This window comes from Larimichthys crocea, chromosome I (genome assembly GCF_000972845.2).
Source record: "Larimichthys crocea isolate SSNF chromosome I, L_crocea_2.0, whole genome shotgun sequence".
NCBI classification, from domain to species: Eukaryota; Metazoa; Chordata; class Actinopteri; family Sciaenidae; genus Larimichthys; species Larimichthys crocea.
The window spans coordinates 2258108-2275869 of NC_040011.1; the positions used below are offsets into that span (position 1 = coordinate 2258108).

At 43.4% G+C, this 17762-nt stretch overlaps 1 protein-coding gene across 4 annotated transcripts in view; it reads right to left on the reverse strand.

Moving 5' to 3' along the window:
* The window catches only part of tln1 (talin 1), a 67920-nt gene that overhangs the window by 24326 nt on the left and 25832 nt on the right, over positions 1 to 17762 (reverse strand). For all 4 annotated transcript variants that reach the window (XM_027281017.1, XM_027281015.1, XM_027281012.1 and 1 more), the window contains 15 exons: positions 8672 to 8852; positions 7952 to 8065; positions 7741 to 7849; positions 7112 to 7320; positions 6914 to 7012; positions 5284 to 5451; positions 4856 to 5150; positions 4054 to 4220; positions 3807 to 3935; positions 2882 to 2995; positions 2663 to 2776; positions 1955 to 2089; positions 1097 to 1225; positions 854 to 956; positions 169 to 377 (listed from right to left, as the gene is read on the reverse strand). In XM_027281017.1, the coding sequence (XP_027136818.1) occupies positions 169 to 377; positions 854 to 956; positions 1097 to 1225; positions 1955 to 2089; positions 2663 to 2776; positions 2882 to 2995; positions 3807 to 3935; positions 4054 to 4220; positions 4856 to 5150; positions 5284 to 5451; positions 6914 to 7012; positions 7112 to 7320; positions 7741 to 7849; positions 7952 to 8065; positions 8672 to 8852 (2275 nt within the window). The remainder of the gene's footprint in view (positions 1 to 168; positions 378 to 853; positions 957 to 1096; positions 1226 to 1954; positions 2090 to 2662; positions 2777 to 2881; positions 2996 to 3806; positions 3936 to 4053; positions 4221 to 4855; positions 5151 to 5283; positions 5452 to 6913; positions 7013 to 7111; positions 7321 to 7740; positions 7850 to 7951; positions 8066 to 8671; positions 8853 to 17762) is intronic.

Consider the following 17762-nt stretch of genomic DNA (forward strand, 5'->3'; position numbering starts at 1 on the left):
AGTGTCTTTTCACAAACACTTAATGTCATGTCACTACATGTTTATTCTCTCATCCACAGCAATTAGCTCATTTGTATCAGAGAGAGCAGAATCAGTTTGTTCATCAGCTGAATACAGGACTCAATGAGACAGGATTTAGATACTTCTATCCCTCAGTGTGTGTCTGACCTGGGCCAGCCTCTGCTGACTCTCTGCATCTCCGGGCTTCGCAATGGCCCTCTTGGTCTCTTCAATCAGGTTAGCGGACTTGTCCATGACGTCACCGGCACAGTCCAGCATGGCGTTGCGCGCCTGTGGGTCATCTGTGGTGGCAGCAACTCCTCTGGCGGCTGAGGCCAAGGACTTCAGAGCCTGGGCAACATCTCTGGCTGCCATGCCTGGATCCAACAAGAGAGAGCAGAGCAACTTGATGATACTACATGAATGCACTTGTTACTATGGAGACCCCAATTGTCATTATAAACATTATAAAACAAAAAAATATGGATTAAGACAGACAGAACATATTTGAAATAATCAAACACATTATTAAAAGTTTATTGCAGAGATGTTCTGGGCTGTGATTGGTCGTCTCATTCAGACTGAAGAAACAGCCAATCACACAACTGGCACTGACTTGTTTGTCCTTACTGACAGAAACCAAATGGTCATTTTTTGTATTATATATTATTTAAAAAAAAAAATCTTTACAAAAAATGTACACTACCTTTGGTTCTTCTGGTTGTACTAAAACACTTTGAATTTTGCAGCACTTTGTAGGTGGATTTCTTACATTCAGATTTGTGAATAAATGTTAAAAAATGACAGTTGAATTGTTGTGGCTCTTTTTTGAGCGTATTCATGCTGAACCCACCTGTATAGTTCTCGTTGCCCTGTGTGGCCTCACTCAGCAGCTGGGCGATGGCTGAGCTCACAGCCTTGGTGCTGGTACCCAGATCCTGCGAGCACTTCTCAAGCTATACGACGCAGCAAGGACACATCGGGAGAAACACGCTGTTATTTGCACTGCTGTTTATACATTTAATAGAAGAAATAAAGAAATAAAGACTGTGTGTGTGTGTGTGTGTGCATGTGTGCGTGCGTGCGTGCGGCTCACCGTCTCTCCTGGCAGTGGTTTGAGTTTGCCCTCCTCAGCTGAAGCCTTGGCCTCATGGATGTCCTTCTCCAGACCTCTTACCATTGACAGAGCATTGTCTATCTCCAAGGGGCCGCATGCTTCCTGAGCCTGTGTGCATGCAAGAACATACACGTACACATGAAGTAACATAAAAAACTAAAACCGATTTCATGCAACAATTTCATGTATGTCCTGTTCACCATCACATCAGCATCATGGCTTGCCTTAGGCCCAAGTCAGTAGTTCTTCAGTTTTTAGAGGGTCTTCATGCAGGTTTCTGTCCACAATGATCCTGTTTTTACTGACCTGCTCTACACTTTAGTAATCTTTTGTCCTGATGACCTCTCGCACACACAGAGAGCTGTGCTTTAGAAAGAGGTTTCTTTAGCATCTCTCTCCATGTCAATGCACTCTTTATCTGTGTCACAATTGTCTCTTGGCCTCTAATGTACTCACACTGCAACATCTGCTATCTGTTTGTTTGCTCATTCTAAATTCTGACAGCACAAACTGAAATTCTATTTTTTACTCTTCTGTAACATTTTTGTGAAAGACACCTGCACGCAGACAGAGCAGAACAGGTAGCCTCAACCTAATGCTGATGCCCTGACAGCTGACCAGACTTCGTTATTTTGACAATCTCAGTACAGTTAATACAGTTCAGAAGCTATGAGCAAAAACAAGAGTTTGATAAAAAAAATAAAAAATAAAAATTCTACGGATAAGCGGGAGAAGATGGATGGATGGAAAATTTCTGGAGCTCTGGCTGTGTAATTCTTTTTCAGTCAGTCCACATCACATCATGAGACAGTGAAATAAAGAAAGTGGAGGTAGTACCTTCTGTGAGGCGGTACGGAGCTCAGCCAAAGCACTGGCCAGGTTCTTAGCACACTGGCTGAGCTGCATAGCTGAGGCCTGGTCACTGATGGTGGGAACTGTGGCCTTAGAAGCTGTAACCATCTTAGCACCAGGCTGGTGGAGGAGAGGAGGAGACAAACTATCAGCACTGGGCTCCATTTCAAACAGGATTAATGAACACAATATGAGAGTGTTGGAACAACATGAAAGTTGAAAGGATCATTAAGATCAAACAGGTTTAACCCCTCGTGAAGAATCCTTTCTGCTGAGTCATACTCATCAGCATTGGAGCCTCATCAGAGGTCATCAAAAAACGTGATGATTGTAGACCATTATTATATTTTCAGTTTAATGTAACTCTAGATATTTCTTCAAACTGTTGACCAACATGTTGCTGTTTTTGGATTTTTCCTCTTTAGCGAGTCACCCAGATATTGTTTCAGACTCAATCGAGTCCATCGCATATCATATCAGTAACATCTCAGCATTATTGTGGCTTGGTGATGCAGTATGAGAAAAGATCACATAAAGCAATAACAGAGCTTGTCAGCTTGTGGGTATATTTATCACTGCTGTATCACCATTACTGTACCGCTGTGCAAGTCTGGAGGCCTGTTTTTGTACTACTACAGAAGGTTCTACTGTTCCTGACCACTGAGCGGATGAAGCTGCTGGTATGACAGTCACCTGCAGGAAGTTCTGGCTGGCACTGATGAGGGCCAGCTGAGCACTAGGACTGTCAGGCTGGGACTGGCTGCCCCGGACTCCCTGAACCAACTGAGGGATCTGTTCTGCCACCACCTACACACACACACACACACACACACACACACACACACACACAGGCAAAAAAGATGAGGTTTTCTGATGTGTGCTGAGATGAACAGACAGAGTCAGGTAGCTTACCTTGCAGCTCTGGACGAGCTGCTGCTGGGCAGCCTGGTTCCTGTTGGAGGAGGCAGCATGCTGAGCAGCAGCTATGGTCTGAGTGGCTGCTGCGGCTGCCTGTTTGGCTGCATTCTGACAGGACAAAAGATGTGAAAACACTGTTCAGTTCAGTTTAGTTAAACTTTATTGTCCCCAACAGGGGAAATTCGTTTTGGGCAGTCAGTGCTGGTAGCGTATGACAAGCAGCTAGGACTATAAACTACAACAACTAATATCAGCTGGTCAGCAGAACTAACACAGGGATCATGTTTGTGGTCTTCTTTCTCACAACTTGAGCAATAATTAAATCTTAAAAGTATGAAAAGACCTGAGCAAACTGTGACCTGTCTGTATTTTCCTTGTTCCTGTTCAGCAGTGCTCTCATGGCACACTTTACTCTTTGGTTGATAGTTTGGTCATCAGTGGGTTTGTTGTTTCCAGTCTATAAAATCAAGGATACTTTTCATAATGCTAACATGTCTCCTTGCATCTTTTCCTCGCCTCTGGGCTCCTCCCAGTAAGGACACGAGAGACAGATGTGAGGATGGAACAGTCAAATCCTTGTTTCCATAGCATCGCTCTTTATCAGCTTTTTTTTTTTTTAGATTATTTTTTGGGCCTTTTATGCCTTTATTGATACTACAGCTGAAGATAAACAGGAAGCAGGGGGCAGAAAGAGGGGGCAGAGACACGCGGTAAATGGCCGATGCGGGATTCGAACCGGGGCCAGCTGCAGCGAGGACTATAGCCTATTTAAGACGTGCTGCACAGCTGGATCGCCTGTCAAACCATCTGGTACAAATGTTCATAGAATTTTACTGCATTGAGTTAGATTATATCTAACTATTAGTGTTACAATCAGGACTTGTGAATGTTACTAAGATTTCTGGACTTTTCTTTTCACCTCCAGTTTGTTGACGAGACGTTTCTTGATAGCGTTCTGCGCTGCGGCGTTGGTGGCCATGCGGAGACCTTCAGCAGCCTCTCGCAACTTCTGCTGCTGCTCCTCACTGTCAGGATTTGCTGCTGCACCCTGGGGTCAAAGGCACACAGATCATCTCACATTAAACTAACAGACTTATTGAAATGAATAGTATAGTCTGTTCACTGTGCTCAATGCAGACGTGTAAAGACAAAGACAAAAGGTAGACCTTGGCAGCCTCCACCATCTTTGCAGTGGCATCAGCCAGCAGCTTGGCGGCTGATAGCAGCTTGCGGGAGTTCTCCAGGTCTGATTCTCCCTCTGCATCCATCTTAATAGCGTTCACCAGATCAGACGTGGCCTGGGCAAGGATACGAGCCTGACGAACCATCTCACCTGGTGGGTGATCGGAGGGAAAGAAAGACACAATTTAAAGGAAAATTCCACCATCAATGTTAGATTGAATCAAGGTGCAATACTCAATTCATTTCAGGAGTTACATGATTTATGACCAGTTGTATATGTGTGAATTGTATATGTATATATTGATATTTCTATGCATTAGCCCGAGAATATGATTTAGTTTTCATAACATAAAGTTTAAAAGTTGAAATCCCAGCTGACCTGAAATGTTCATTACAGGCCACAACAGCTTGTTTCTAGTTCAACTGAGAATGGCTCACTGACTAAACGAACACTCAGCATTACTTTTTGCAATATCCTGTTAAAGTCACCATCAGAGTGCTATTCAGTATTCATAACACACCCATGGTTTATCCTCTGAAGAACAAGAATATCCACAGCATATTTTATAGAGATAGAGCCATCAGATATCTTTTCGCCAAACTTTCACAGAGGATCCAAACTGTCAAAGGTTTATCCTTTGAAGAATATCAAGAGCCACTGATAACTTTATCAGGCCAGTAGCAGCTCAAATGTGGACATTTTGGAGCAGATGTTGTGGATTGGATAGACTGATGGCACCAGTTGTTAGTAGAAATGATGTCAGGATCTGAGCTCCCTTCACCTACCAGCATCTCCCATTGAGCTGAAGATGTTCTCTGTGACATCCAGAATGCGGTCAGTAGCTTCTCCGTGACGGCCAATAGGATGGGCTCCACTGGCGTACTGTTTGATGTGTTGAAGCAGCTCATTGAGGGCCTGAGTGACACCTGTTGCAGCCACGCCCACCTGTTTCAGGAGGCCCTCGTCATTGGTGGCCCCCTGTGATGCCTCCACACAGCCTTCTACTGACTTGGCCACCAGCTTGCCAGCCTCAATCAGCTGCTCCTGACACACTGGGGAGCTGATGGTTGGAGCCACAACCTGTATGAAGTGATAAGTGGAGCAATACATTCACATGTAACTTCTGAACTCCCTGTTCTCCTCAGCTTCCAGATGGTGAATACTGTGGTCACTGTCCAGCTCTGAGTGGACATTTCTCAGGCAGACGACTCACCCTGGTGCAGGCCACCAGCTGAGATGTTGACAGAGCACACTGAGTGGCTGCAGCAATGACCCGGTTTTGTTGGGCTGAGTCCTCAGTCTTCTGGGCCACGTTCTTAGCTTTGAGCACCAGAGCTGCTGCAGCATTAGCCACAGCCTTAGCCAGTTGCATGAGCATGTCCTGTCAACAGCAAACACACACAGCAGTTAGCATTACTTAGCACTGGGCACTCCTTACTCACAAGCGAAGGAGGAACAGTTATTAATGATACTGTGTTGTGTAAGAATTATGCAGATTAATGAAATTACTCACAATACAATAATCAACATCTGAAAAAAAATCTGATATGACGGACGTGAAATGAGGGGAAAGATCAGAAAGTTCTATGGATGGTTGATTTAATCAAACTCGATCAGGATTTATTTTTTACTGCCTGCAGTAAAAGTTGGTGTTGTTTCATAGGAGAGGCTCCATCTCTGTGAGCCAATGAGCTGACAGAAAGTTAACCTCTGCAAGTTTGTTGAAGCACACAAATACGACCCAACAATCCCAGTACTCGCCCTAGGTGGCTGCTGACTATTTAAAACATAACAGTAACAGTGTTACTGGCTGTCAACAAAAATCAAGGACTTCAAATCAGGTTCACATTTTTAGGTCGATGTTAATACACTACTATGATCATTCTATGCACATGCAACGCTAAAAGAGTTATTGGTGGCTGTAATAACTTCCTTTTTTATGTTTCACTGCATTTCTTGCTGAGCAGTGGAGAGAATGATTACAGCAACAAATAACTCTTTCAAAGTACAAATAAATCTGAAGATCAACTCAAACAACTTAAATCATCAATCAGATTTAAGCAATTATCTGACATTACTCATGAAGAGCTACGTGATTAAATGGTTATTTTAAATGATTGATAACAAAGTAAATGAATTAAACATGAGCTTCTATCCTTGTCCCCACTGAGGATACGCCTGATAGCAACTGAATTATGATTACCGGACTGATTTATGATCTTGTTGGACTGCTCACTACGTTGTTGACTAACAGATTGTTTTGACTGGCCTTTCTGAATTAAACATTTGTCTTAAGGACACATTTGTTACCAGCATTTCACAATAAGAGGGGACTCTCCATCCTGCACCCCTGAAAGATCCTTTACCTAGAAACTTTCAAATATAGAAATGAAACAGAGGAACACAGGAGACAGTTTTTAATACAACCAGAGACTAATCTGTTCACATGTTCACTTTCTCATTCTTTGAGACCCATGAATCTCACTTTAGGGGGAAAAGTTCCTCATGCTTTAATGTAAAGGCTAATTAATAACATAAAGTTATATAAAGTTTATTTTATTTGTTTAAAGTACTTTTCTCTAAATAATGTTGTTTTAAATATGGAAGACATCTACATCTCCACACTAGGAGGAAATTGTAAGTGCATTGAACTGAACGGCTCATGAAAGTCATTTCAGTCTGTTTGTACACGTGCTTATTGAATGATGCTCAGTAACATCACACAGCAACAGACTTTCTTTACTTTATACATAAAGCCTTTCCTTTGGAGTTCAAAACATCATGAATAAAGTAGCGCCAAACTCTCTTCTGTTGTGCATGAATCAAAGTTAAGATGGACTCACCTGGAACTGTGGATCTGTGTCTGTCTCTCCTATATGAGACAGCAGCTCTCCGCTGGCCTGGCCCACATTTCCTGCAGCCTGCAGCAGGTTCTGGCGAGGCTACAAACAAAAGATTTCATGTCACAAATACAACAAACACCAAAGAGCATAGACTTGAAAAAACATAACATATCTACATCTACATTGTAGTCTGTGTACCTCTGTGTTTGCAGGCTGGGCGGTTTTCAGCATGTCAGAGACAGCACAGGCCAGGTTCTTGGCAGCACCCAGCAGCTGCTGCCCATTTCCTCCTTCATCATCCATGAGTGCTGCCAGCAGTTTAACACCCTTTGACATCTCTGTCAGGTTTGAAGAGATTGTGGTAACAGCACAACCCACTGCTGTGTAGTCCGTCTCTGCTGGGTCACCTGAGGACAGGTAGACAGAAAGACAGACACTTGCATATGAAACAAATTGAGTCAGACTCCTGTGACTGGCAAAATGCTATTATGAATATAATACGACTCATAATGATAATAATAATAATAATAATAATAATAATCCTAATAATAATAGCACTGATTAGAGTGGATGACAGTGATATTTTTTGTGAATGAAATGACTGACAGAACATAAAAACAGCAACTTTAGAGAGCCCTGAGTAACGATTCCTATTTAACAACACTGAAGTGATGACACTGTGTACAGACACACCCAAGATGACAAAGAGTTTACAGAGCTCACCAACAAGTTTTCTCTTAGGAACCAGCAGATAGTGTTTTCCACATGTCACTGGTATGACATGTGGAAAACACTGGTACTAAAAACAACAAGGACAGTGTTTCTACCTGCAGTGAGGTTGACCATGGATGCAGTGCCTGCTGTGATGGCATCCACCTGAGAATGGATCTCATGTTTGGACTCATCCATCTTGTTTTTGCGCCAGGCTTGGGATGCCTTGAACAAAGAAAATAAGCCCTCTGGTGACAAAGATCTAGAAATGACTCAGCAGTCACATCAATTCAGTTTGAACTCAGCATGAAGGTGATTTAGTCTCACAGCGTCTGTTCCCAGTGGAGGCAGTGTATCAAAGTCATCCAGAGCGGCCTGGGCAGCCTGGACAGCATGCATACTGGAGTTGATGGTTCCAGTTAGGGCTTGTTGTGCTGAAGTCTGTGGACAGAGAAAAGTAATGTCACTGACAGGACCTGTTGTGTTAGAGTTAATACAATTTCTAAAACATTTCTGTTGTCTCAATATCGCTGACATCACTACATTTAAAACATTTTAGAGCTGGACTCGTTTTAGCCAGCCCTGAGCCCTCGTTCTTTTCTTCTGTGGGTCATTTACATGTATGTGTTTGTTTGTGTAAGTTTGTAATTAGTATATTGTTGCTGTTGTGGCTGTTTATTATCATGGACTTTCTATGCTGCACTGTGTCTATGGTGTGTTTTTGTGTTTTCTGTGCATTTTCATCATTCTCTCTGTCTGTGTATTATTATTATTCTGTCCTCAAGAGCTGAACATTCTGATGTTTGTAGCTCAAACTATGCAGAAGTAGCAGTTGTAGAGAAACCTACTGAAGATGTGTGTGTGTGAAGAGCAATAGTGTGTATAATAAAGACATAAAACCCACCATGATTTAGGTGTGTAAACAAATCAAATCAGTGAAAAGTCTGTGGTGTCGGTTAACAGGCCTGTGGTACACATTGGTTCTTTGAAGGAGAACTGATGCAGAACATTTGGATCACAGTTCAGTGATATCTGTTGTGGTTTTACCAGTGGAGGCATGTGTCCTCTGTGCATCTGCCCACTGGTGATGTGCTGCTTGGCCTGAGGCATCGAGCCCATCTGAAAGCTCTCTGGACCTCCGGCTCCAGAACGCATGATGGCTGGCAGTGCCACTGAGCCCGTCTCCACCTTGCCCACCTTGTTAAACTGCTGCTGCAGAACAGTGGACCTGAAAAAGAAAATGACTTGAAGGCTTAACAATCTATTGATTAACAATAACAGTATGCTGTATCAGCAATATCAACACAAACATGTTATGGAATTTTCTATCCTTAGATTACTTGAGGCCACGTGTGAGCCTTTGTGGTCCTCAGCAGTATTAATTGTTTGTCTTTGACTAGGTGCCACCATATCTCAACACTGTGGTGTCCAGGGTTGAAGAGGCCTGTTGCTGCCTTCCTAGTCACAATAGATAGCTTGTTATTGCCATTCCAATCTGTGTAAGCGGACATCTGTGTTCCCAGACTAGAATATGTTGACAATAACACCTCCAAGAGTAAAGACATTCTCTTTGACTAATTCTGGGGCGTATAGTATTTGGGGTGTGATCTTTGGGTTTAAAGTTTATCCACCATCACAAGTTCGTCAGAATGCGAGACCGACTCAAGCACTTCAGATGTACTTTGAGAGTGTCTCTAGTTCTCCTTGGCCAAGCGTCAATAAATAATACAGCATAAGACATCAGAGGCTCCTGAACACTTTCTTCCCTCCTGACCTTGACCTTTGACTTCAGCAATTTCTCCACAACAACTGGCGTCACGAACAGGATTTCAACATAACAAAGACGTGGTAAGTGCAAAGTTTTATTACTATGCCTTACCATGTCTGCGTTTGACGAAATCATAAAAAACTATGTGCTTTTTTAATCTGCCTGGAATATAAAAACATCTAAGACCCACCAGGGGGTCAGGAGCTTCAGTGTCTTGGGGACAATGTCCTGGCTGAAACCTCTGGCTTTGTTTGGAACGTATGTGTCATACAAACATCCCAGTTAGATGTTCAATTCGGCATATTGATTTAAAGTGAGAAATCAAGAAAGCTGACAATGGTGTAAAAAAAATGACTTTAAAAATAAATGGAGCTGTAACAATAATTGATTACAGAGCAGTGTACAGTGTGTGGATCTGATGGGGGGCAGGTTGGGTTTATGACCCACTGCATTGCCACTACGTGGCTGTTTGTTTCCGGGGCAGTTTCGGGCTGCACTCGGCACAGAGAGACCCACCTGAGGTTTAAACTTTAGAAAAGACATTTTCGGGGGAGTTTAAATACTCCCTCGTTTGAATCAAGATCGGGGATCTACTCTGTGTCCTTTGGGAAACGTTGATTTTAAATGTGTATACACTGGGAGAGAAAAAGAAGTAAATTTTTCATCCTTTCACCTCAGATCACCACTGCTGTAGTTAGAAAGGTGTGGAGACTGACCTTTGATGCTGCTGTATTGTGGTTTAAAATCTGTTTGTCTGTATGTGTAATGTCTTACTGCGCAAGCGAAAATGGGTGATGATCTGTCCAAAGCAGTAGACAAATCTGAAATCATGCAAATTGACTCAGCAAAAGCTAAATCAAAGACAAAACATCTTTCTGTAGAAGATCAAAGAACTAACGTGAAGTTAGATGGTTAACCTGTCATTGATACGCAGCATGCTGAAGCAGGCACACACACATACACATACACATCTGACTAGATATCACAATTCAAAGCAATGTTTTCACCGCATGTGCCAGCTGGACTCATCGGTAGACTGAAAGGATGGGATTTCGTGTTTCCGTTAACTTCTCTTATGTGTGAATGGACGAATGGCATGTGGCCGTATGAGGGAGCATTCAAGAGAGAGAAGCTGCAAATGGCTGAGATGAATGTTAACTCTAGTGTTGGAAATCCATCCTGGGACTTCAGATACATGAATGAGTGTATGCAAGTGTGGTTGACTGTGGCCTGTGAAAGATGTGGTGTGTGAGTGCGTGACAAAAGCTGCGAGATTGGACCGGATGATTTAAGAAAGATGATTGATCTGACTGCTAAGTGTGTTACTGCCTCTCATATGCCTAGAAGCTAAGTTGCAAACTAGAGCTTTAGAAATGGCTAAGATAAAGCAGCGACATGTTGATAATTTGGAAAATTGTGCAAAAGATACGATGTATGGCTGGGCAAAGCGCCAAGCCAAGATTCCCGCTCCTCGTGATTTGTTGAATATTTTAGCCGAGGTCGGGATAACACTGCCGGAACAACAAAACAATGAAAAAGCGATCTCCGTCTTTCCGCAACTTAGGGCGAGAAAGCAACAGGAAGAGATGGAGAGAGCTCAGAGAAAAAGAGAGAATCAGGCAAGGAAAGAGAAATAAAGATGAGAGGGACAGAGAGACGGCAGACTTAGAAAAAATAGTCAAGGTCAGACAGAGACAGGAGAAGGAAGGGAGCAGACAGTCAAGTGAGTCAGACTTGGAAGGAGAACAAGCCAGGCCCAGAGAGGAGGAGCCTAACACAGACCTTTGTGACGAGGAGGTCCAGGCTGTGAAACCAAAAACAAAGCAGGCTGTTTCTGAAACACACACGAGACGAGGGAGAGGCACAATGAGAGGGTATCTGACTAGGAGTAGCAGAGTTACAGAAACCCACAGAAAAATAACATCAGAGACCCCTGTCTCAGAAGAATCACAAGCTTCTCCAATAAATGCTCCTAAAATAATGATTGGCAGCACAGCAGTCTGTAAAGCATGGACTCCTTCTGAAATCACCCAATCCAATTACAAGCCCAGATGAATATTGGATTTGACTAGAACAAGTATGTACGGTTTATAGCTGTCTGATACCTGATGTTCAACAATTGGTCCGATTTACATACAAAACCGAATGGATCATGTGTAAAGATGAGTTTTTCCCTGAAGCTGTTGAGGGTGGCCAGTGGCCCCCAAACAAAACCTTGACTGATTGGTTAAATGTGGAAGCAAAAAATGCAATAACCAAATGTGCACGAAAGCGTGCTGACTTTTCAAAGGTAATTCACTGCGTTCAAGAAGCAAGAGAGTCAGTGCCAGAATTCATCCAGAGATTCATACAAACATGGGATATTAATGCTGGAATAAAGCGAGATAAACATGAATGTCTCATGGTGCAAATTTTTGTGCAAAATCTAAGACCGAATGTTCAAGCCGCTTACAAACTATCAGTCCTTGACTGGAGCACCAACGACTGGAAGTCAACTACAAACAAAATAATGGCTATGCATAGGAATGATGTTTTCTCCACTGGTAATAAGGCTCCCAGCTCAAAATAAATGATGCAGTATGTACAACGGCAGGGTGGTCAAAACAATAACAAAAACAGGGATAATCCAAAACGTGGAAATTGTCACAAATGCGGTGCAGCGGGACATTGGGCTAAAGAGTGCAAGAGCGGCCGTCGTTGTCGGAATAAATCCAATAATCAGAACCAACAACAAGCCACTACATCATTTCCGGCTCTACCCGCTCCACAAGCGACTACGTCATTTCCTGCTCTTCCAGCCCCACCCACACAAGCTGCTTACACGCAGCCAACATATTACAATCAAGCATAGGGATGCCATGGAGGGGCGGGATCAGAACAACCATTTCATATTCAAGCTGCAACTTTTCAACTTTCTAGTAATCCCACCGAAAACCCGATAATGCCCGTTCAAGTTAATGGAAATACCATTGAAATTTTGGTAGATAGTGGAGCAACTATTTCTACTGTAAAAACTGCAGAGCATGTATGCACACCTACATCCAATTTTATCACCACTGTAGGTGTTTCCGGGGTTCCCATTGTGGAACCGTTATCTCAGAGGACTAAAATAACTGTTGAAGGCTCTGAAGTGATGCATTCTTTTCTGATATCTGATAAAAGCCCAATTAATCTTATGGGGAGGGATCTGCTTTGTAAACTGCATGCTACTATTCAGTGCACCCCGGATGGATTGTTTTTGACCCTCCCTGATGAAAAAGCCGCTCTAGCATTTCAGTTTTTGCAGAGTACGGAAGACAGTTGTATTGCTGGGAATTGATAGGTTTTAATATGCTTCCCAGTTTCACTGTTTCAGATATTCAGAAAATCGCCAAATCATCTCCGGCATGTGCAACATTGATGTCTACAATGAGGCCTCTTTTGCATTGTCATTGTACTGCAGCATTTAACCCTTCTGAGCAGTATAAACAATTGGTGTCGAAGTTTTTAAATAAACAAGAGGGGTTAGAATGTGAACAACATGTTTGTTTGTTGGTCCGCAGGGATGTGCCATACCAGTCCAACTATCTAGTGAACAGCAGAGGTTGTTTAATGTTGAACATTCACATCCACATATCGTTGTGGCCGTCACACCTGGCTGTGAGCTGAAACACCTTGGACACATGGTGGCTCAGTGCCAGGCATTGAGAGAAGCTGTACCAGCTTCTCAACACCAAACAGTAACATATTTAGGGGAGGAACTGTATATGTTGTCCTTAGATGAACATATGCAATTACCGATGTCTACATTTGTTTCTCATCAGCCGCCTCTTCCCACACAGTATGGACCTCCTTCTGAATTGTCTGAGGTTCCACCTATTTTGTGGGCTAAATATAAAAATCATGTGGGTTTTGTAAATTCGGCTCCGCCACATAAAGTCACACTTAAGCCTAATGCTAAGCTACCTATGATTAGACAATACAATTTGCCTCACAGAGCTGTAGGAGGAATTGAAAGTGTCATTCAGTCTCTATTGGATCAAGATGCGCTAGTTTAAACCATCAGCCCATGTAACACTCCCATTTTACCAATTCCCAAAGCAAATCGCCCTGATGAATGGCGGTTCATGCAGGACCTGCAAGCGATTAATAATATAGTGGTACCTGCAGCTCCAATTGTGCCTGACACCAATTCGATTTTAGCTTCTTTGCCACCTAACTCCACGCACTACACAGTCTTTGACCTAGTTTTGCATTTTTCTCGATACCGGTGCATCCAGATAGCCAGTATCTGTTTGCATTTACATTCAAAGGTAAGCAATACACTTGGCGACGGTTGCCACAGGGTTTTGTCGAGAGTCCCACGGTGTATGCAGCGGCGGAAAAAAGAGATCTAGATGGGCTCCACCTGCCAGGTGGCTTGCAGTACGCTGATGACCTCCTAATAGCTTCTCTATCAAAAGAAGCTTGCCACACAGACTCTATCTTGCTGCTACAGAGACTGGCCGAGTGTGGTCACAGAGCGTTGCTGGCAAAGTTGCAATTCTGTCGACCAGAGGTGACATATTTGGGTCATGTTCTGAAGGATGGACAACGCCTTTTGTCACCGGAGAGGGTGAAACTGTTAGTTAACATGCCTCCACCCACAACCAAGAAACAGATGCTCTCTTTTCTGGGGATGGCTAATTACTGCAGACACTGGATTTTTGAATATGCAACTATGGACTCTGTTTTGAGAGCCGATACACTGCAATCAGCTCCACCCGTGGTACAGTGGACTGAGGAAATGCACAAAGCCTTTCAAGATCTGAAAAATGCTCTCACAATGGCTCCAGCGTTGGGTTTGCCTGATTATCATCAGCCGTTCCATCTACATGTGCATGAGAGAGATGGCTTCGCCACTGGCATTCTGGTACAGAAACATGGTTCTCATTATCGTCCCGTTGCGTACTACTCCTCTCGACTGACCCCTGTAGTTCTCGGTATGCCAGGTTGTCTAAGAGCAGTGGCCGCTGTTGCCATTTTGATCGACAAATCTTCTCCCATTGTACTGGCTCATGACTGTGTCGTGCATGTTCCACATGCAGTGTTACACATTTTGAACACATCTGCAACACAGCACATGACAGCAGCACGCCGCTCAGGTTACGAGGCAATAATTCTTTCAAGTCCCCACATAACTTTAAAGCGCTCACCTCCAATAAATCCAGCTACTCTGCTACCATTGATTGATACAGATGATGAGCATGACTGTATCGCCCTTATTGAAATGTGCACATCTCCGAGACCAGATCTGCTGCAAACACCGATACCAAATTCTGATATGGTTCTTTATACTGATGGTTCGGCTAGCAGACCATCTGACAACGTACATTTGGCTGGTTATGCAGTAGTAAATGATTCTGAAGTCATTGAAGCAGGATCTTTGCCTCATGGAACTTCAGCCCAAGCAGCTGAGCTGTATGCTCTTAGTAGAGCCTGCATACTTGCTTCTGGTAAAGTTGCCACTATCTACACTGACTCGCGATACGCATTCGGCGCTGCGCATGACTTTGGACAATTATGGAAAATGAGAGGTTTTGTCTCATCCTCTGGTAAGCCATTACAGCATCACGCGTTGGTAAATGATCTATTAGAGGCTATTTTGCGCCCGTCACAGCTCGCGATTGTAAAATGTGCAGCCCACACTAAAGGAAATGATCCTGTTTCACAAGGAAATGCAATGGCTGATACTGCAGCCAAACAAGCCGCACTTTCCTCCTCCTCCATGGTCCATCAATATACCTCCACACAACCCGTCAATCCAATTCCAGTACCTTCCGCTAATGATGTCGTGAAAATGCAAAATCACGCTGATGACAGGGAGAGAAGTCTTTGGTTGCGTAAAGGTTGTGCAGTTGATTCGGAGTCTGGCTTGTGGCTCCACCCGGATGGGCGACCAGTTTGCCCAAGAGCTCTCCTACATGTCTTGGCACGTGTGGCACATGGACCAACACATGTAGGAAGAGGGGTGATAAATGATGTTATTCGTTCACAATGGTTTGCACCAGGCATTACACAAGTCTCACAAACACTTGTAGACAGTTGTATGACGTGTCAACAGACCAGAAAGAAGAATAGCACAGTGAAGCATGACCATCTGGAACCTCCAACAGGTCCCTTTGTAAATTTGCAAATAGACTTTGTACATATGCCAAGTTGTCAAGGCTACAAATATTTGTTAGTTGTGACAGATCGATTCTCAAAATGGGTTGAGGCTTTCGCGACAAGGAAAGAAGACGCTCGAACAGTTGTTAAGTGTCTGCTAAAAGAGGTGATCCCTAGGTTTGGAGTGCCACAGGGAATAGATAGTGACAGAGGTCCGGCTTTTGTATCAAGAATAACGCAGGGTCTGTCAGATATCTTAGGGTTCAAGTGGCAGTTACATGTTCCATATCACCCACAAAGTTCTGGTCAAGTTGAGAGAATGAACGCAACTATCAAAGATCGGTTGACCAAAACAGTGCTGACAACAGGCCTAAAATGGCCTGATGCACTGCCTATTGTGTTGTATTCCATCCGAAGCGCACCAAGCGCAACAACAGGACTAAGTCCTCATGAGGTGTTAATGGGGAGACCAATGTCCACAGGGATAAGTCCCCCTTTGACACCACACTAAACTTCTCTGCTTTGGACGGATGAGTTTATGACAGAATATGTAAAAAGACTAACTGAAATTTCGAGTAAATATCATTTTTAGGTAGCTGACAGGCTCCCAAAGCCCTCTGAGGAGCCAATTCATCCTTTTAAGTAAGGAGATTTTGTATTAATCAAATGTCTGGAAAAAGTGTCTTTGTCTCCCAGGTGGAAAGGTCCCTACCAGGTGTTGCTGACAACTAGGACTGCCCTAAAAGTCAAGGGCAGAGCAGAATGGGTTCACGCCACAAGATGCAGGTTGGCTCCACCAACCGCTGGCGAAAGACTGCTGAACCCTGGCGAGTAACCGGGAGGTTACTTTTCGTCTTCCTCCTACTGTCCAGGCTTGGACAAGGAGCTGATCGGGGCTTTCTGGATCGTGGGGAGCGGGACGGCTCTCCGACTCCGCAAAGCAAAGAGCAAGGAGGCTTTCCTGCTCAGGACACAGTCGGTGTCATTGACCCCTCACCCCAAAAAGAGGGGCGTTCTTTGCTGAGTGTTCTTGGAAAGGGGAACACTGAGCTCAACTCTGAACATGAAAACAGTTTGACAGGTTCCTGTTGAAGCTGCAGCAACGTGAGACTTGACATAGCAAAAACACAAGTTGATGATGTTGCTATAAGAGAACTTAAAGGAAAAATGCTTGAAAAGACTGATAAATTTGTATTTCCTGCTCTCTTATGAACTAAACAAACTGTTAAGCCTATTGTGTTTGAATGTCCAATTGACAGATGTGATGAGAATGATTGTTATGTTGCTCACCGCTTGATTTTCTCCCAAGGTAAATGGGTGAAGGTAACATTCACACCTACAGTATCTATGATTGAACCTCTGGAGCTGTGGTGTTTCACCAAACTGCAATTGGAAAATGACCCAGATTGTAAATTGTGAAACGTTAATTACCAAGATTTCCCAGGGGAGGCGCACAGCTGTAAAACCTCTGATGAGAAAAAAACAGATGAGGGTGATAGGTTTCTCTATGCTGGTCATTTTTCTTGAGGCAGCCAAACCTAAATCAACAAGGCGTGATGGAGGTACAGGTGAAGTTTCTCAAACTCTAGTGCAAAAAACAAATTCGGCCCTCAGTCTAATGGTTGATTACGCTCACGATCGTAATCTCAGTAACTGTTGGCTATGTCAAAATATGCCTTCGTCCATACACTCACCAATGTCTCATCCAATTCCATTCACTAGAACGGATTATGAAATGTTCAATTGGAATAATTTGGCCATGAGATTTGAAGATGAAGCAGATGAGTGCTATACTCCTGCCTACCCTGTAGATTCTGCAAAGTATTCACTTAATGCTGAAATTGCCTTATACGTTGCTAAAACAGTTAATGAACAGTACCTACCGAGCGGTTTCAATTATACTACACTTTTTCGCATCATTCATATACAGATGTATGTGAAATTAGGTTTTGAATATAGAGTTCAAATAGTTTTGGCCCAAACAAACTGTTCAAAACCTCTTGGAGATCAGGTGTGTGTTTCCCAACCATATATTGCATCTTTAATGGTGGAGGCCTTAGTTTCTGTGCAGCCGTGGTCCGGTGTTAGGTCCATAGAGTCAGTTCAGATACAGAAACGTAACTGCTCAGTGCCACAACAGACGGAGCGAACTCCACAACGTGATTGCTCAACTTATGTGCCTCCGGTGTTCACCCATGAGCTGCAAAATGTTTCCTTATGTTTTCAGGGAGTAGGAGACGGACC